Genomic DNA, 19,030 nt, shown 5'->3' on the forward strand with positions numbered 1-19,030 from the left:
GGAGTAGGAGGAGCCAGTTTTTCCACAACTAAAGGTGAGGGGGCGAAAGGAAACACAGCTCCTGTTGTGAGGTAGTCACTGTCGCTGTCGTCTTTGCAAGTGCCATGGAAAAGGGGGGGGGGGAAGCCAGCCAGGGGGTGTGACGTTGGCTGGAACAAATGCTCGCCGGCAGGAGCTGACGATGGGTGCGGCCAGTACATCTGTGCAGACTCCATGGCTGACAACAAGGGAGCTGACGAAGTGACCAGTCTGGCTGTGGCGACCACCGACAATGGAGGTGTTTCTGCTCTCACCCACGATGCGGGGGGGTGGTGGAATCTGAGTCGGGAGCAGCAGCTCCTGCTGGCCGTGAAAGTCAGTCCCTTGCTTGCGGGGGCGGGGGGAAGGCAGGGCTGGAGGCGGGGCCAAGCGGCTTGTGGGGCAGCGCAAGGCCGTCCTGCTGGGTGGGGCGAGGCTGGCCTAAACACAGACATGATCCCTGCCTTCTGGGGAGCGGAGGCGGGCTCCGCAGGTAGCTGGAGCGGGGCCAGCTGTCACAGGGGCTCACCAGCCGCTCTTTGTGGGGCAGGGGAAAGCCGATCCACTGGGCGCTGCCAGCGGCAGAGGAGGGGCCAAAAGTGGCATAAACGGGGAGGGGCTGTCCCCGGGCACGGCCAAGACATGGCTATCGCACTCGACGGTGCCAGTTTTGCAGGAGGAGGATATGTTGGTCTCACAGAATCATAAGGATGAGGATATTTCAGTGGTACATAATCTCTAGGCGAGAGATAGGTTCTGCAGGGGGTCCCCACATCCCCCGCCGGTCCGTGCGGAGCTGGAGAAAAGCTGGCATTCACCCGGCTGGCCGATCCTCCCCCCAGGGTGTCAGCACCCCCGGAGGCAACATTGTCGCCCTCTGAGGCCCCCATTTCCGATTTGCTTTCCCTCTGGGTGTGCCCTCGGAAGACATGGGACAGGAGTCCCCATACAGGTATGAGTCGAGGCACAATGGAATCCCCATTAGTAACTTCTTTCAAGAGCTGGTAGCCCAATGCCTCCCACAACTGCGGACTAAAAGCGGTCTCTATATCTACTGGAAAGTCATGAGATTTGGCCCAGACAAGTAGAGTGCAGAGCAAATCAGTTGACACAGAGACTCCAATAAAGGAAATAATGACTTTCCACACAGAAATTATTGTGAGTTCTTCCCTAGAGAGGTGACTCCCCATCGTGAAAACACCGATCCCCAACCTCCAGCAAGAGGTACTGACTGTCCACTTTGCTGGGGAATTCATTCCCGCCTGAGCTTTTAAGCTATCAGGGCAAAACTGCGATCCTAGTCCTTTCCAGGAGGATGCGGGGAAAGGTTGTTGCCTCTCTGGGGGAACAGAGGGTGTCCAGACATGGATGGGCTGCCCAGGCACTGCAGGGTCCGGGCGGAGTTCCAGCGGGGGTCCGAGGCATCCCTTCGTCCGTCCCGCCATCCACAAAGGGCTGACCGATGCAACACATGGCATGGTCACCAGATGTCGCTATTGAGTAAGAAATGACACAGACTCCTCAGAAGGCTGATTGGCATAACGCGCGCCGTATATTTGGAACTGCTCTTTTTTATAAGTTGTTCCGATCCAGGTAGATTTGATTGGTCATTCAGTTAATACATTTCACCTGATTGGCTAATTAACAAGATGTCCTTCTTATAAACAATAATTGAGAAAAACAAGAAAACAGAGTAGGAAAACAAAACCTGCAGGTTGTTTATAATAATAAGCTATCATTGTTTATCTTCAACTCCCTAAAGTCTCTCAGGCCAATTCTGGGAAAACTTATCTAGTTTTCTCACTCTCTGACAAGGCTGTCACATCCACATGGGGGGACTTCGCCTGACAGCCAATCAGGGGTGAGAAAACTTCCACCACTGGGCTGCAAGTGCCTCCCCCTGCAGGTGGGGAAACCCCTGCTGCCCGGGAAAAATTTCCCTGACTAGCCAATGGTCATCTGCAAAGGATTGGATTATGGGAGGGGGCCATAGCACATCAAAGCTGTTAACTGCACCATAACCGGACCCCACTGTCTCGGTTTCTTAGAGGGGGGTTTGTCTGGAGGTTCAGCTCGTTTGGCCCCCTGCTTGCTTTCTCCCTGTGGTCCTGCTTCTTCCCTGCCTGTCTCCCCTGTCCGCACCTGTTCTGTCTACCCTGCTTTGCTGCTTCCCCGCAACAGCTACCTGTTGCCACCTGCAGCAGACTCCCACTGCTTCCCTGCAACTGCCTGTTCGCTGCGATCTCACCATGATCCCACCGCAATGCTGTTCATGGTTCTGATTGCCGCTGCAATCCTGTAACTTGTCCTGCCCTCTGCTCCGCCTGAGTGCTGACTCAGCGGGCATCCCGCCGCCCATCAACGCAGGAGACACACTGTCTGCCGACCATCAAAGCCACGCTCTGGCGAGAGCTGTACAGTCTCCTCCACCAGGGAGCGCACACATGCTACCTGCCCATCGGATGCTGATGGTGCATCCTGGGGTTCTGATGGTAACATTCTGTCCCTGTCTTTCTGTTTCTCTTCCCGTCTCTCTTTTCCCCTCTCTGTTTAATTTTCTGTGTCTCTGCAGTCAGGACCATACCCTTACTTATCAAGAAATGGTTCTCAGATGTAATTTGCCTTGTTTGTGCTTGATTTCATCCAAGAAATCTGTTAAAAAGAATCCCCTACGATTCCCTTATAGTAGAACATGACAGGGATCAGTAGAGAATGCTGTAGTTGGTTCTGTCCTGTGCAAACCACACTTCTTCCTCTTCAAATTAGACAAAGCTTTCCTGTCCCATCTGTCCATCTGCAGTGGTTTAGAAAGTCAGTTCTGAGGATGACAGGGGCAGTAGGGCCAGTGGCAGTAGTAGAGGGTACCAATCCTGTATATTTAAAAACTGAGGCTCCCTTCCAGTAGAACTAGGCATGTCTCTCCTCTAGCTTTTCCATGGATGACTACACTTCATAGCTGCTACACAATCTAGGGTATCTGAGGTGGTTTGACCCTGGCTGGATGCCAGGTGCCCACCAAAGCCACTTTATCACTCCCTTCCTCAAGTGGACAGGGGAGAGAAAATATGACAAAAGGCTCATGAGTTGAGATAAGGACAGGGAGAGGTCACTCACCAATTACCATAATGGGCAAAACAGACTCAACCTGGGGAAATTAATTGAATTTATTACCAACCAATATAAGAGCAGGGTAATGAGAAGTAAAAGAAATCTTAAAAACACCTTCTCCCTACCTCTCCTTCCTTCATGGGCTTAACTTTATTCCTGATTCTATAACTCCTTCCTCCCAGCAGTGCAGGGAGATGGGGACTGGAGGTTACGGTCAGTTCAACATGTTGTTTCTGACACTTACTTCCTCTTCAGGAAGAGGAGTCCTTCCTCTGCTTCCCTGTGGGGTCCCTCCCCCAGGAGACAGTCCTCCGTGAACTTCTCCAACGTGAGTCCTTCCCACAGGTCATAGTTCTTCCCACAAATTGCTCCAATGTGGGTCCCTTTTCATGGGGTACAGTCCTCCAAGAACAGCCTGCTCTGGCCTGGGACCCCCACGGAGTCAAAAGTCCTATCAGGAAACCTGCTCCTACCAGGATGCCTGGAGCACCTCTTGCCCCTTCCTTCTGCACTGACCTTGATGTCTGCAGAGTTGTTCCTCTCACATATTCTTACTTCTCTTTCCTCTGGCTGCAATTACTGCTGTGCAGTCACTTTTTTTTTTCCTTAAATATGTTATCACAGTCTCATTACTATAATTTCTGATTGCCTTGGCCAGTGGCAAGTCTTTCTTGGAGCCAGCTGGCTTTGGCTCTATTGGGCATGGGGGAAGCTACTGGCAGCTTCTCACAGAAGCCACTCTTGTAGTGATGCCTTAAAGAACCTGGAAATAAAACAACACACTTTTGAGATAATATTAGTATAGGAGGTAATATAAAGGCTGGTCTTTATTGGAGGCCTCCAGGGGCAGTTAGGGAAAATGTCCACAAAATGTCCACCCCCCCCCCCCGGGTGAATACAGTTTTATAAGTTTAGCAAATTAGCATAACTGACAAAAATCACCAAATAGAGACATAAGTGGTGAGACAATTTCCCCCAGTTCAAGCCCCCTCTGAATCCTGCCCCCTCATTAGATAGGGACTAAACTGTGTTGATGAAAATGTGTCTTGAAGAGTTGGTTTTGACCTTGGTTCCCAGGGAGAACCAAGATAGGATAGGGGCCTTGTACCTCCAGCTTGGAGCTCTGGACTGTGTTTTGTCTTTCTGCCTAGGGAAAAGGCAAGGAAAAGTACTGGGAAAACTAGCTACAAATACAATAATAGGCTACAGAGCTACAAATATATGTGTAAAGAATACAGACAATATAAAAGAAAAAAGGCAAAAAATTAATTCTGGCAACAGTAGCTCCCCTGCTACCAAAACCTTGCCACACAAGCCCAATACAGTATGATACTGATGAGGCAAAGGAGTGCTTGGCCACCCTACTGAGATAGTCCAATAATTTCAGTTATCTCCATCCCCTGCTAAGCCAGTGCCACACACACCCCCACACATCCCAGTGCAGTAAATTCAAATCTGTTTTCAGAACAGTACATGGTTCAGAGATGGAGATAGGGGAAGACAATGGTTTAACTGAACTCTGACCTCTCCCCTCTTCTTGCAATTCCTTCTCACAGTGCTAGATCTCTAAGGGGCCTTCCATCCTGCTGTCATATGTTCTTCCTTTTCTTTCAAAAACATCCAGAAGTCTCATCATGTAGGAAGGGAGTATGCAGAATTCCTATTCTTTCCTGAAGTTTTTCCTGAATTTAACCATACTACCAGATCTTCAGTATTATCCTTGGCCATGCTGCTAATCTGGCACTGTTCTTCTGGCATGCTCCTGACAGTATGGTACATATAAGTCACTCCTTGATCAACAGGGCATCCCACCAGATTATCAGGTGATATCAGAGGGGTGTTAGTAACTGTGTCTAGCCATCAGAGCTTTTGGGCCATGGTGTCCATGCTGACCACCTTTTCAGGGTACCTCCCTTCTTGGTTGTAAATACACTCCAGCAGCCCAAGCAACTGTAATTGATTGCTTCCTTCTTCCCAGGCTTTCCATGAGGTTATTTCATTTGCAGGATCAGGCCACTGTTCAGCATATCTCTCCATCAACCAACCTTAAAGGCTACTCCTTTGCATAGGGCTGTGTTTGCAAGTGGCGTAGGCCTCAAATTCCTCAGAGCTCTGCTCACTTGAGCTATTGGCTGTATCCCAGCAGCTCTGGTTTCCCAGCACCATCATAGCAACTTCAGGGGCATCTCCATGGGGTGGCAGCTGTAGGTGTCCTGAATTTCTATAATTTCATAAAATCATTCAGGTTGGAAAAGACCTCTAAGATCATCAAGTCCAACCATTAACCTAACACTGCCAGGTCCACCACTAAACCATGTCCCTAATTTCACTCTGAACAAAGGAGTGCCTAGTACCCATGTTCCGGAGACCAATGCTCCCATTTCCATAGGTCTGCTGAAAAATTGTAACTTTCAAAGTCACTCCGATTATTCAAATCCCAGGCTGTGACAGGTCTGAGTGTTGCCTGTATTCTCCACCATTACTTTCATAGGCAAAACAATCTCGACTCAGGGGATTTTGCTTCATATAATTTATTGCCAGTGGACACAAACTTAATTACTGATTCAGTATTGAAGGAAGAAAACATAAACCACTCAACACTTAGGGAAACACTTTTCCTCTCCCTTCCTCAGACTCAGCTTCAGTCAAGTAACTCTCTTTCCTTCTTCCAAGTGTCAACTTGGTTTTGTCAGGTAACCGTCAGTTCCTGTCTCAGTTTTGAGACAATTTTAGGAGGAAAACGCTCTGGAATGAACGTCTCCTCTAAAGAAGGCAGGTTTTGGCACTCCCTCCACCACCAGCATTCCCTCCCCCACTGATACGAAAGGAATTTCTTGGAGGAAAGTGAAAAAACTTATTTATTTAACAAACAGAGTGCCTATGGGGCACAGGAAAAAAATGAATAATGTTAGATATTAAACCTCCTCGCTGTGGAGAAAGCTGGTGGATTCAGAGTTCTTTCATTAGCTGACTTTCCCTGAGGTCCAGAGCTGGGATGTAGTGTCCCACGACACCCTGCCAGTCCACAGCATCCGGCTCTCGGCGATGGTCTGGTGTTCGAACCAGAGCAAAGCTGAACAGTTCCAGAAGAAGCCACAGAAGTCACCGGAGAAATGCTATTGCAGTCCCAGAAAAACTTCTTGCCTCATCTAACAAAAAGAAGCTAGCTAAAAGCAAAGAATGTAACTCCTTCTCCAATTTGAAGCCGAGCAACATGGGGGAGGATGAGAGCTTGAACACAAACCATGCTGAAGAATTCCCCCGGCTCTCCCCCTTCCCCCTGGTCCCAGCTTAAAGCTACAGGACTCATTTCTGGGCATAAAGCAGACGATAGAGGAATACAGTATTATCATAAAATCACCCCAAGACAGTTCCTAACAATTCCTTTGATGCAGTGACAGAAGCTTAGGGTGGTTGCGTAATAATTTCTTTCTACTGTTCCTTGCTTTGTACTCTGGGTTCTTCCACAGGCTGCAGTCCCTTTGGGGATGTGACTGCTCTGACATGGGGCACCTCCTTTTAAGGGTGCATCTCCAGCCTTCTCTGACTGGCTGAAGTTTTGGCATGCAATGGGTTGTTTACATCAGTTTCAGAGTTGTCTGGAACTGGCTAACTGTCACAAGGCAGTTCATGGCTTCCTCCCATATAGATCACTCCTGCAACCCACTGCTACTGAAATCCTGAAATTTATACGTAATATACCCACAGTAAAAAATGAGCATTTTACAAGAGCTGGAGTGGAGGAGTATTGTAAATGCAGGTGAACCCAGTGGGAAGAAATTATGATGTCTGACTCCAGTTCAGAAGGCTGAATGATTTCTTTATTATAACTATACTATAATACATTAATATACTAGTTAAAGGAGATACTAAAACTACATACATACTTGTTCTAACTACCATATATAACTCACAACTTGTGACCCTCTTGCGAGAGTCCAGACACAGATGGATTTGATTTGCCATCAGGCTCAAACAATCCTCACCAGAATCCAATCAAGCAATCACCCCAGGTAAACAATTCTCCAAACACATTCCACATGGGAAAAACAAGGAGTAGAAATAGAAATTGTTTTCTCTTTCTTCTCTCTGTGCTCCTCTATGAAAAAATCCTGAGATAAAGAACAGTGTGCCTGCCACAGAGGAGTTAAACATTCTTATGATTAAAAAATAAACACTGATACAGTGCATTTCTCCATAGGTGAGAAATCTTCTCTAAATAACTAAATTATAGTCATAGAACAAACTAGGTTGGAAGGGATGTTGGGAGGTATTAAGTCCAATCCCCTGCTCAAAGCAGGTTGCTTGAGGCCTTGTTCATTTGAGTTCTGAATATCTCCACAAATAGTTTTCACAACTTCTTTGGGCCCTTGTCCCAGGGTTTGACAACCTTATTGGAAAAGAACTAAGTGGAATTGCCCTTGTTGCAGGTTGTGTCCACTGCTTCTCATCCTGTCCCTGTGCACCTCCTAGAAGGGTCTGACTCTATCTTCTCTACATTCTCCTATTAAGCCATTGTTGACAACAACAGGATTCCTTTTGGGTCTTTTGTGAAGGCTGAAGAAACCCAGCTCTATCATCATTTCCTCATATGTTACATAGAATAGAAGCATAGAATCACTAAAGTTGGAAAAGATCTCTAAGATCATTGAGTCCAAGCATTAACCAAGCACCACTGTTGTTGCGGCCGGAATTGCTGCTAAGTAAAGCCCATGGTAAAGAAGCAAAAAGGGCCTTTGCATGGTATCCACAGATGTTTAATTCAGCCGTGCGGTGAGATGTTCAGAGACCCCAGGTGCACACATGTGGAGGGTCCAGCTTTTTCTCCTTCCCGAGGGGCCGGGGGTGACCCTAGTCTCGGGGCAGTACAAAGATAAGGGCCAATCAGGGAATAGGGAGGGAGTGGCTCAGGGACATAGGAACAAGGGAAGGAGCCAATGGGGTCTTAACAGCTTTTTGAGGGAAGCTTCTTATGTCTCCCTAAACCAGGGAATGCTCCCCAGGGTCTCCACACACTGTGTTCACCACTAAACCATGTCCCCAAGTGCCACATCCACACATTTTCTGAATACTTCCAGAAGTTCCACCCAATTTTGTGTCATCTGCAAACTTACTGAAGGTGCACTCGATCCCCTCATCCAGATTGTTGATAAAGATATTAAACAGGACTGGTCCCAAGGCTGAGCCCTGGGGGACACCACTAGTGAGCAGTTGCCAACTTGTATTTAACTCCATTTGCTACCACTCTTTGGACCCAGCCATCCAACCACTTTTTTCCCTAGCAAAGAATATACCCATCAACACCATAGGAGACCAGTTTTTCCAGGATAATGCTGTGGGAAACAGTGTTAAAAGTTTTACTAAATTTGAGGTAAACATCCACAGCCTTTCCCTCATCCACTAGGCAGGTCACTTGGTCATAAAAGGAGATCAGGTTGGTCATGCCTGCCTTTCCTAAACCCATGCTGGCTGGGTCTGATCCCCTGGTTGTCCTGTACTGATTGCATGATGGCACTCAAGATGATCTCCATGACCTTGTCCAGCTCTGAGGTCAGGCTGACAGGCCTGTAGTTCCCTGGATCCTCCTTCCAACCCTTCTTGTACATGTGTGTCACACTGGCCAACTTCCTCTTGCCTGGGATCTCCCCAGTTAGCCAGGACTGCTGATAAATGGAGAGCAATATGATGGAGAGTGGCTTGGCAAGCTCTTCTGCCAGTTCCCTCAGTACCCTCAAGTGGATCCCATCCAGCCTCATAGACTTGTGAGTATCTTGGTCGCACAGGTCAGTAACTACCTCCTCCTGAATTATGAAGGGTTTATTCTGCTCCCTGTCCCCATCTAGCCAGCATATTGGGCCATCTGTTCCCCTCAGAAGGGAGTCACCTACAACAATTACCCTTCTTTCTTTCTTCACTGAGGGAGTTGTAATGCATGAGATTGACTGACTTGCCCTAGACAACCCCCTGGATGGACCTTTGCATCATCATTTGCCTGGCCCTCAAGTTCCAGAACCTCAAACCTAGTGTGTAAGGGCACCTGGGAAGGCAAGGGAAGCCAAGAGGGGATTCGCCTGCTGCCCAAGCAGAAATCTGTTTCCATTCTTTCTTGTCTCTTAGGTCCCCTCCTTCTGCCTTATGGTGAGAGGGTAGGGGATCCTCAGCTTATTGTGGTGTGTCCATCTGTCTCAGGGATGGTAGACTAGCTCCATCAGTCTATCTCCTCCTCACACTCCCTGATACTTCTTAACTTTTCTACTTCTTTCAGCTCTGCCACCAGGCTGAGCAGATCATCCACCTGGTTGCCCCTCACACAGGTGTTAACTCTGCTGCCCTCTGATACCAGTGACAGGATGTGGCACTGCCTGCAGCCCGAGTCCTGGATAGCTGCATGTTTGCACAGGAGCTCCATCTGGGTCACTACATGCCTTTTGGCAAGGGCTTTCTGGCAAGTAGAAAACGTAGCTAGGTTTCATCTGGGAAGGTTATGACCACTATTTGGCCTCGCCTCTTGAGTCAGTAGGGGGACTGTGTGTTCCCTGCATGCCCTTCTTGTGCAAACTTCTGTGCAAACTGCCTCATCCACCCTGGCTAACATGGTATGTGTTGTTTGCCCGCTCTGTTTGCCTCTCTCCTGGTCATTCATGCTCCCTGGGGGTGGCTTTTGTACAGGTGGGGTTTGGCTGTCTTCACTCCTGGCCTCCCCCACTCTCTCTCTCTCTCTCTCTCTGCTCTAGCTTTGCAGTTTTGCCAGTTTTCAAGAAGCTCCCCACAGTCTCCCAGTGTGATCCATCACTCAGAGTATGTCTACTGGAGCAGTTCACCATGGAAACTCAGAAGTTTGTTCCTTCTCACCTCTTACTAGGGTACTGTATGTATTCTGTGGGCAGAGAGACTTTCTCACATTGCCAGAAGTCGGAAACTTCCTTTTTTCCCAATCTTCGGAGTATCCATCCAGCACTCATTTGAACATTGCCTATAGATGTCCTTCTTTCTATATAGCTATAAATAGCATAGGTAGGTCATTATTAAAAATACTGCATTATTTATGATGCTGCCTTAAAGAACCTGGAAATAAATATTATCTTTTAAGATAATATTAGTGTAGGAGGTAATATAAAGGCTGGTCTTTATTGGAGGCCTCCAGGGGCAGTTATGGAAAATGTCCACAAAATGCCCACCCCCACATGAGGTGAATACAGTTTTATAAGTTTAGGAAATTAGCATAATTGACAAAAATCACCAATTAGATTCATAAAAGGTGAGGTAATTCCTCCCCCAGTTCAACCGTCTCTGAATCCTGCCACGTCCTTAGATGAGACTCAACTTTGTTTATAAAAATGTGTCTCAAAGAGCTGGTTTTGGCCTTGGTTCCCAGGAAGAACCAAGATAGGATAGGGGCCTTGTACCCCCCAGGGCTTGGGGATCTGGAATGTGTTTTGTCTTTCTGCCTAGGGAAAAGGTAAGGAAAAGTACTGGGAAAACTGGCTACAAATACAATAATAGGCTGCAGAGCTACAAATATATGTGTAAGGAATACAGAGGATATATAAAAGAAAAAAGCAAAAATCAATTTGGCATCAATAAGAAGTTGTATTTTTTTTCCACATTGCAAGTAGTCAATTGTTCTTTAAAAAGAGATTTGCTGTGATTCTGAAACAAAGTTTGCATGAGCACTCTGATTAATCTGCACTGAAGTTTCCTCCAGATAAACAGTCACAAATTGCAGTGTCCTTCCTATCCCTCTGCCAAAGATGGTCCCTGTCACTAACTTCAGAATATTGCACTGGAAAGCTGAAAAGCTAATATACACATTTTATTTCTCACTTCTGGTGGGAAGACATAACAGATCATAGAATTATAGAACAGCCCAGGTTGGAAGAGACCTTAAAAGATTATGTGGCCCAACCTATAATGGGAAAGGGAGCCTAGATGAGATTATTTAGCACTCTGTCCAGTAACATCTTGAAAACCCCCAGTGATGGGGACTCTACTGCATCACTGGGGAGGTTGTACCAGTGATTGATTTCTCTCACTGTAAAAAATTTCTCAATTGCTGGTCTTCTAGTGTACGTTTGTAGGCAATATAAGTACTGAGGTTTAAGAAATCACTTGTATCTCCTAGCCCTCTCAATATATTTGGTATAAGGAAAAGGATGCTTATGTTGTGCCTTTAATGCATAGATTAAATTCCGCTTTCACTGACAGTCCAGGCTAAGCTGCTAGGACATGCATTGTGTTAACTGTATTGTGTTTACGTGGCAACATTTGGGTAGTGGAGAGGCTGTAAGAGTGCCCTCTGTGAGAAGACACCAGGGGCTGCCCTCATGTTCCATTCAGGTCCAAAATGGACCCACTGCAGGCTAAAGCTGAGCCAGTCAGTGAAGCTGGTGGCACCTCTGTAAAAACATTTAAGAAAAGGAAAAAAAAAATACTGTGTAGCAATTGTGAGAGAAAGGAGTGAGGAAAAAATGTGAGAGAAACAACCCTGAAGACATCAAGGTCAGAGAAAAAAGAGAAAAAGGAGGTGCTCCAGGCACAGAAGCAGAGGTTCCCCTGCAGCCCATGGAGAACACCACAGTGAAGCAGATTGTCCCCCAGCAACTCAAGGACAGGACCACATGCAGAGCGGGTATTCTCTACAGCTCATGGAGAGGACCATGCTAGAGCAGATATCCACGCTGCAGCCTCTGGAAGACATTGCAGTGGAGCACGTGGATGTGCCATGAAGGAAGTTGCAGCCAGTGGAGAGCCCATGCTAGAGCAGGGTCCTGACAGAAGCTGCAGTTCATGGGGGATGCACATTTGAGGAGTATTTTCCTGAAGGACTGTACTTCATGGAATGGAATCATACTGGAGCAGTTCTTGAAGAAATGCAGCATGTGGGAAGAAATCCATGCTGGAGCTGGGGAAAAATGTGAGGAGAAAGGAATGTCAGAGAGGCAAACTGACCACAGAACCCATTCCCCATCCCTCCAGTGGTGCTCAGGACAGGCAGGATGTCTTGGGACAAGGGGAAGCTTCAGACAAGCCCTGACTTAGCCTCAGATTTTGGCAACAGTTTAAATGTAAGGAATCAGTCTGGTCTGCAAGTTCCAATGGTGGCAAATCAGGTCTATTTATAAAAATGAATTATTTATTAAATAGACAAGCGATAACAGACAAAAGATCTTAATCAGAGTTACTTACAACACAGTATAAAACTAAAGAACTACTATTACTAGTAGATTACAGCATAAAATAAAACAATGCACTATATCAAGTTACCTATATTAAAGCTAGCAAAAGAAATAATATTGATTAGGAGTCAAATGTAACTTATCACCAAAATGATGATAATGTACACAGATTCCTTCACTTAATGCCGCGTCCTGTCCCAACTTCGCAAGAGTAGATCCCTTGCTAGCCCCGGCTAGCTTTTTTCGGGGCGAGAAGGGCAGCGAGAGGCACTCCCTGCTGAACCCATCTGGGCTTTAGAGAGTGCCTTCGTGGGTCCGAGGACACTGCTGATCCCACCAGCAAGGAAGGAGGCGACACTCTTCTGGGGTAGGTCCAAGATTTATTGTGACTCTGAGGAGAGCCCCAGAGCCCAACAGCACTTGAAGAGGTCCCAGAAGAGAGTGAGCTCTGGGCCTTGAGCAGGCCCTGATATAGGGTGGGCGGGGAAACCCGATCAGCCAATGGGAGAAGACATGGGAGTGGCCCTCTGAGGGAAGGATAGCCGAGGTATCCACTTAGCAGGGAGGAGGGGAGGGACCCCAGGCCATTGTCCAGTCACCCAGCGACCCCGGCAGAAGCTTCCAGACAGAGGGGAAGGATGGACAAGTCACCTGGGTGGGGTCAGGGGCCTGAGTCATGGTTTTTGGGATTGATGGACACACAGGTGCTGATGGGAAAACCCAGGATGAACCAAAAAGGCACAAGGGGGGTACAGAGGGATAAACCATCTTGAACATACATACAGTGGAACCTAAAAACACAACTCCACAACTTAACCCCTGGGGAGTAACTGAGAAGCAGGAGTCCCTGCTCAGGAAAGAAATTCCACACATTTCCAGGAAAATGTATAGAAGATTTTGATTTTGTGAAAGTTTGGTGTGGCTTCTATAGTTTGTAAAGTAAGGTGTCTGACAGTCAAAAATCCAGTTTATCATGCCAGATCTCACTTAAACAGTAAGATGTGTATTGTCAGCTGGGAGATACCAGACCAGTGTTATCCCCATGGCACCAAAATAACTCACTACAAGAGGGCTTGTCCTGTTTGAGTTATCTGACTGGCTAACAAACAACAGATTATCTCTTGTTGGAGGGGTGAGATGCCCTGCTACAGAGGAGGAGACAGAAGAGTCAGGAACAATGGAGTGAAGTTGAGCTTGGGAAGGGCGAGGGGAAAGTCCTTTCCATTTTGCCTTTTTTTTCACCATCCTACTCTATTTTTAATTGGCAATGAATTATATTAATCTTCTCTGAGTTGAGTCTGTTTTGCCCATGGCATTAATTGGTAAGTGGTCTTTGTGTTTTTGTCTTGACCCATGAGCTTTTTCTTATCCTATTTCATTCCCCTGTCCTGCTGAGGAGGGGTAGTGATAGAGGTAACTTAGTGGACACCTGACAGCCAGCCAAGGTTAATCCACCATGTAATATGAATCCATGCTGGAAGTCAGGTAGTAATAGTTACTCTAATGTTACAATTTGACATCATAAAGTGTTATGAATAGATGTGGGCATTTAGATAAGTCCCTGCCTTTTGCCCAGGCCTCTGGCGTCAAGCAGTAGCTTTATTGAGGCAGCCAGCACCCCAAAACCCACTCTCATTTGCAAATTCTTTAATAATGGCTGATTCAGTCTATTATAGAATGAATTATTTATTTAATAGACACAAAACTAACAAACATAAGACTTAAAACAAACTAATACTACACAGGAATGAGGACAAAAAGGGAGACTAATAGTAGGTATATACAGCGCAGGGCTAAAGGTACCTATTAATTTTACAGCTAGCGAAGAAATAATATAACTTAGGATTCAATGTATCTTACCATCCAGTTGTTGGTGGGGCACACATCGAGATCCTTTCCCTCAATTTCCAGGAAAGTAACCACAGAATCTGCATCCAAACTCTGGGGAGAAGTCTCAAACACTTTCAGGGTGTGTGTATAGAAGGCTTCTGCCTCTGTGATAACTCATGTGTCTTTTACAGTTTGTAAAACAGTGTCTCTCAGTCAGTGTCACTATTGTATTAGGGACGGCTGAATAAAGTGACACAGACGCCAAGGTCTTCTCAGAAGGCAATAGCGAAGTTTATTAGACATCACATTCTTTTATAAACTGTTCTGAGAAAGCTGGACCTGATTGGTCCTCAATCAACACCCCTCACATCATTGGCTAATTAGGAACAACACCCTTCTTGTAAACATCCTAGAAGTAAACAACAGGTTCAAAACACCATCTGCAAAGATTAAAGATTATTTTAATTCTTTCTCTGAGCTTTCTCAAAGCTCCCCCAGAGCAATGCCTGGGAAGGTTTATCTGACTTTCTCTCAGACCAGACTGTCAGCATCCACAAGTCAGAAATATTTATTTTCTTCCCACATCTGCTCTCCAGACTAAGGTGTTGATTCTTAACTTGGGGCTTGAGCCATTTTGATGCGAGACAGAGGTGACCACTTGCTGGGCTTTTCACCCAGGTTATCTCTTCCATATCTGCACCAACTATCTGTGGTAGAGAGGGGGAGGACACTTCCTATCACATAAAGCAAATGCTTTTTTCTCGGAAGTATGTCTTGCATTGTGCTATTTTGACTATTGTTAATTTTGCAGAGTAAGGATAACCAGAGGGGAGTGAGGAAAATCCTTTCATCTACAAAAGAATTTTATGATATGCATCTAGAGATTGTATTACTGGTAACAATACTTGATACATGATTATATAAATATCTTTTGAATAGGGTTAGAAAGCTTGAAGTAGAAGTTTCTTTTAAAAATCCTCTAGTTACACAGTATTATTGTATTGGTGTTACCAATATCGAGAATGCGACATGCCTAGGCTTGTCTGGCCCCTGCTGCTGAACCAAATAGCGGCCACTGTGGTGTTTCACCCCAGGGACACTTTTGGCTAGCTGGATGTTGCAGCTGGGCATGTGGAGACAAGTCCAGACATGCTGGAGCTCCAGTGGCAGCAAGATGGAGCTTCCTCTCATAGATGGTCCGCTTCCTCAGGATTTCCTCTGCCGGAGAAGCCCTTAAGGCTATGGTGAAGGAAAGGAGTCAGTTCTGATGGAGGGTTTTAACACAGAGCTTTTATTCTGGTCCGCAGGCCTCTGAATGTAGCAACAGCTCCAAGCAGAACTCTCTGGATAGTGTGGTTGTCCCTCTTTTACCTGGGGCAGGGGAGGGGGGAAGGGATAGGGAGCCCACCAACCAGGTACGGGAGAGGAGGTCTCAGGGGACAAAGGACACCTGGATGGCCCAATGCCTCCCGGGGGTGGAAGGCATCTTTTGAATCTGCCCAATCACTCGATGCACTTCTGGAATGCCAGGAGTGACAGACAGTGCTGGCAGGGGTCAGGGTGGGGAAAGGAGGAGTGATTGACACAGCTGGGAGGACATCTTCAGGGGAGGAACCGGGGTTCAGGGCTAAACCATGAAATCTCACTGCAACGTTATTGTGACAGCGATTGATGAAAGAGAAGTGGACTCCATGGTTTGCACACATGAAGCCATTTATTGATTTGCAAAGCTGAGCTTATATACCTTTTCAGCAGTTACTAAAAATAGCACAACTATAACATTTATGTAACTAGGTAACATTGCTTAATTCAAAGCCTTGTACTTACTAGCGCAGGTATGCATTATCTCATATGAGTTCTGCTTACCAAGCACATTGTACCAAGCACACTGCTAACTTCTGCATTCCTTCTTCAAGGTTCTGCTTTCTGTTGTCAAGGCTTGTGGCCTACTAATGCTAACATATCCACTTCTGTAATGAGCTGGAAAGTGCTCCCAGCTCAGCTTTCTAGTTGTATTCCTACATCTCCCCTTTCTTTTCCACCATTAAAATTTTCTTTGTGGAGTTATCAGTCTCTGAACACATTGCAGTACTCATGGCAAGCAGATCATCATAAGCAATATTATGGCTGAAATATAAAATCCTGTTTTAGCTAAATGTTTAAGCCAGCCAGTAAGTCCCCAACCCCCAAGTATATGTCCAAGCAGTCACTATCATCTACTACTCTTAATTTGGTTACGTTCTCTTGAAGGGCCTGTATGTTAGCATGAATAGATAGAGAATTGTCAGAAAGGTTCATGCAGCATAAATCTTCAAAATCCTCCCAACCATGTCCACGTGCCAAAAGCAAAAAGTCTATTGCAGCTCTATTCTGCAGCGTAGCATGCCTCACGTTATCAACGTCTGTTAATAGGCCTGTTAAAGCAGAGCTAGTAGCATTCGTTTGTTTTGCAAGCCAACAGCCAAGGTTATTTAAAGTTTTTAATGCATGTGCCATGTCTATAGATGGAATAATTGAGGCAAACACTCAGGGTCCATGTTTCCAGGATTCAACATTATCATCTCAATCTGGTCTATACATGTGCGTGCCACGCTTTGCTCACACCAACCTGTGTAAAGATGGTAAGTCTTCCCGGAAAGTGTGAAACATAGTTAGTCACCCAAAAGTGCAAGGGCCTCCTGCAGCCCTTCCTGGTGTTCCTTTCCAGGCTCTATTTCCACATATGAAGAATATATTGTCTATTAACCCAATAGAAGCCACTCCAGGTAAAACTGGCTGAGGCAAGATATGATTACACCAGGCAGAAGCATTGGCACAAATTCCTGTGCCTGAAACATCAAGGCCAAATCTTTTATCAGTAAAGGGTCCGATAGTATGATTTAGAAAGAAACATGCAAAAGACTGCATGGATCCAAAAATGTCCAATTCTTTAGGCAGTAGGGAAAGAGAAAAAAAGTCAGAAACTTTATTTACCCCTAATACTCTGTCATTAGCAAAAGACCACGCAGCTGGTCTACCAGCCTTTTTGCTATACTTATCATTGCACCACCACATCAGCTCAATTCGACCTGGGGCGGCACAATCCCTGTGCATTGTCTTGTTGTATAAGGCATCCCATTCACCTTTTCCTAAAGGCATGGCTATTAGGCAAGTCTGCAAAGGATCACCTGGGGAAGTCATAGAAAGGCACAGCGTAGATTCATTCAAAGCTTGAGCTAGCATAAGCCTCACATTACATTCTGGAAGGGGTGGCATTGTGACCACTTCTCCTTCATCGAGAAGGAGTCCTACCAGAAGGACCAGCACGAGAAAGCAGATCCGGCTCCCAAAAATACTGATGTGGAAACCAGCCATGCTCCTTCCCTCAAACCAAGTTTAAAATGACACAATCACCAAAAGAATAGGGCAAAGTATCACACTGTAGGCAATCCCGATGCTGGTATTCTGATTCACAATACCACTTCTTCTGGCACTTATGACACAAACACAAAGTCCACGCTTGGTGGGAATAGTCTCTGCAAATAAAACAAGGAATAGGGTTATTTTCATATGTAAGTCCAAGTCTCCTTTGACTCCGTCTCTGCCGTTTTTCCCGGAGGGAGACTTGTTCTTCAATTAGATCTTCTACTATCCCTGGAACGAGTTGACCATGCAGCTCGCAAAGTGGTGAGAGGTCGATGAGTCCCCTCGAGTCAGGTAGAAGTTGGTTCAGGTGGTTGCAAGCTCTCGGTGGATACAGACTCGGTGATCTGAGAAGGCGAAGACAGGGGGGAAGTGCCAGGGTGATCAGGATCCTCAGGAGAGGTATGCAGGGATTCTCTGAAGGGTCTCATGTTCTTGACTGGTATCCACCTAGGGCTGTTTTCTGTAGAAATACAAGCAAAACCTCTTCCCCATGTGACAAGGGGATAAGGTCCCATGATTTTACCTGTTTCTGGGTCCTTAACAAGGACTGTGGCTTTCTGTTTGACTTCTAACTAAGAGTTATTGCCAAAATGTCTTACAATTGGAGGGTTAGGGTCCATGAGGGAACAATTTAAAAAGTTAAAAACATACAATGATTTCTGTAATCACTCTGCTGGGGTGGCATTCCCCATTCCCCCTTTCTGTTGTAACAAAAGTCACTTAAGTGAAGCATGGGCCCTTTCAATTATGGCTTGGACTGTTGAGGAATGAGGAATCCCCGTTTTGTGTGTTACCCCCCAGAAGGCAAAGAAGTTTGCCACCCTCTGGGAAATATACGCTGGGCCATTATCAGTTTTGATTTGTGAGGGGATTCCCAGGACTGCAAAGGCACTTGTAAAGTGACGGCAAACGTCTTTTGCTGATTCTCCTGTATGACAGGATGCAAACAAAGCACTTGAGAAGGTGTCAATAGAAGAATGAATGTACTTAAGTCTACCAAATTCGGGAAAATTAGTAACATCTGTTTGCCAAATTTGAAGGCTTTCAAGTCCTCTAGAGTTAACACCTCCTGCAACGGAGGGGAAGGAATGTCTTTGGCAGTCTGGGCACACAGCCACGATACTAGCAGCTTGGTGTGTGGTCAAGTCAAATGCAGCAGCATTCTGGTGAAAAAATGAGTGACTGAGTTTTGCCTGGGAAAAGCGGTGCGGCAGCTGAACAGGTAAGGCAAGTAAATCTTGCTGGTTCCCTTCTGCAATGAAACCGGGTAAAAGTTGTGTGAGACTTGACATGCATAACAAAGTAGGGGTGCTGTCTGATATCTAAAAGGAAAATAAGTTGTTGTAACCACTGAAACAATTCCTTGTTGGGCACATCCTTTAGTACAGCAGCTTTGGCTCTTTCCATAAGTCCTGCAACATAAGCAGAATCTGTTATTAAGTTAAAAGGAGTGACAAATCGCTGAAAGGCTTGGACAACAGCTGCCAATTCAG

General features: G+C 46.1%; 1 protein-coding gene across 1 annotated transcript in view; it reads left to right on the forward strand.

Moving 5' to 3' along the window:
* Positions 1-213: 213 nt before the first annotated feature.
* The window catches only part of LOC128783026 (hsp90 co-chaperone Cdc37-like 1), a 37,286-nt gene continuing 18,469 nt past the window's right edge, over positions 214-19,030 (forward strand). The window contains 1 exon segment of the mRNA XM_053933601.1: positions 214-354. Coding sequence (XP_053789576.1) covers positions 214-354 — 141 coding nt within the window.

This window comes from Vidua chalybeata (assembly GCF_026979565.1).
Source record: "Vidua chalybeata isolate OUT-0048 chromosome W unlocalized genomic scaffold, bVidCha1 merged haplotype SUPER_W_unloc_9, whole genome shotgun sequence".
Lineage (NCBI taxonomy): Eukaryota > Metazoa > Chordata > Aves > Passeriformes > Viduidae > Vidua > Vidua chalybeata.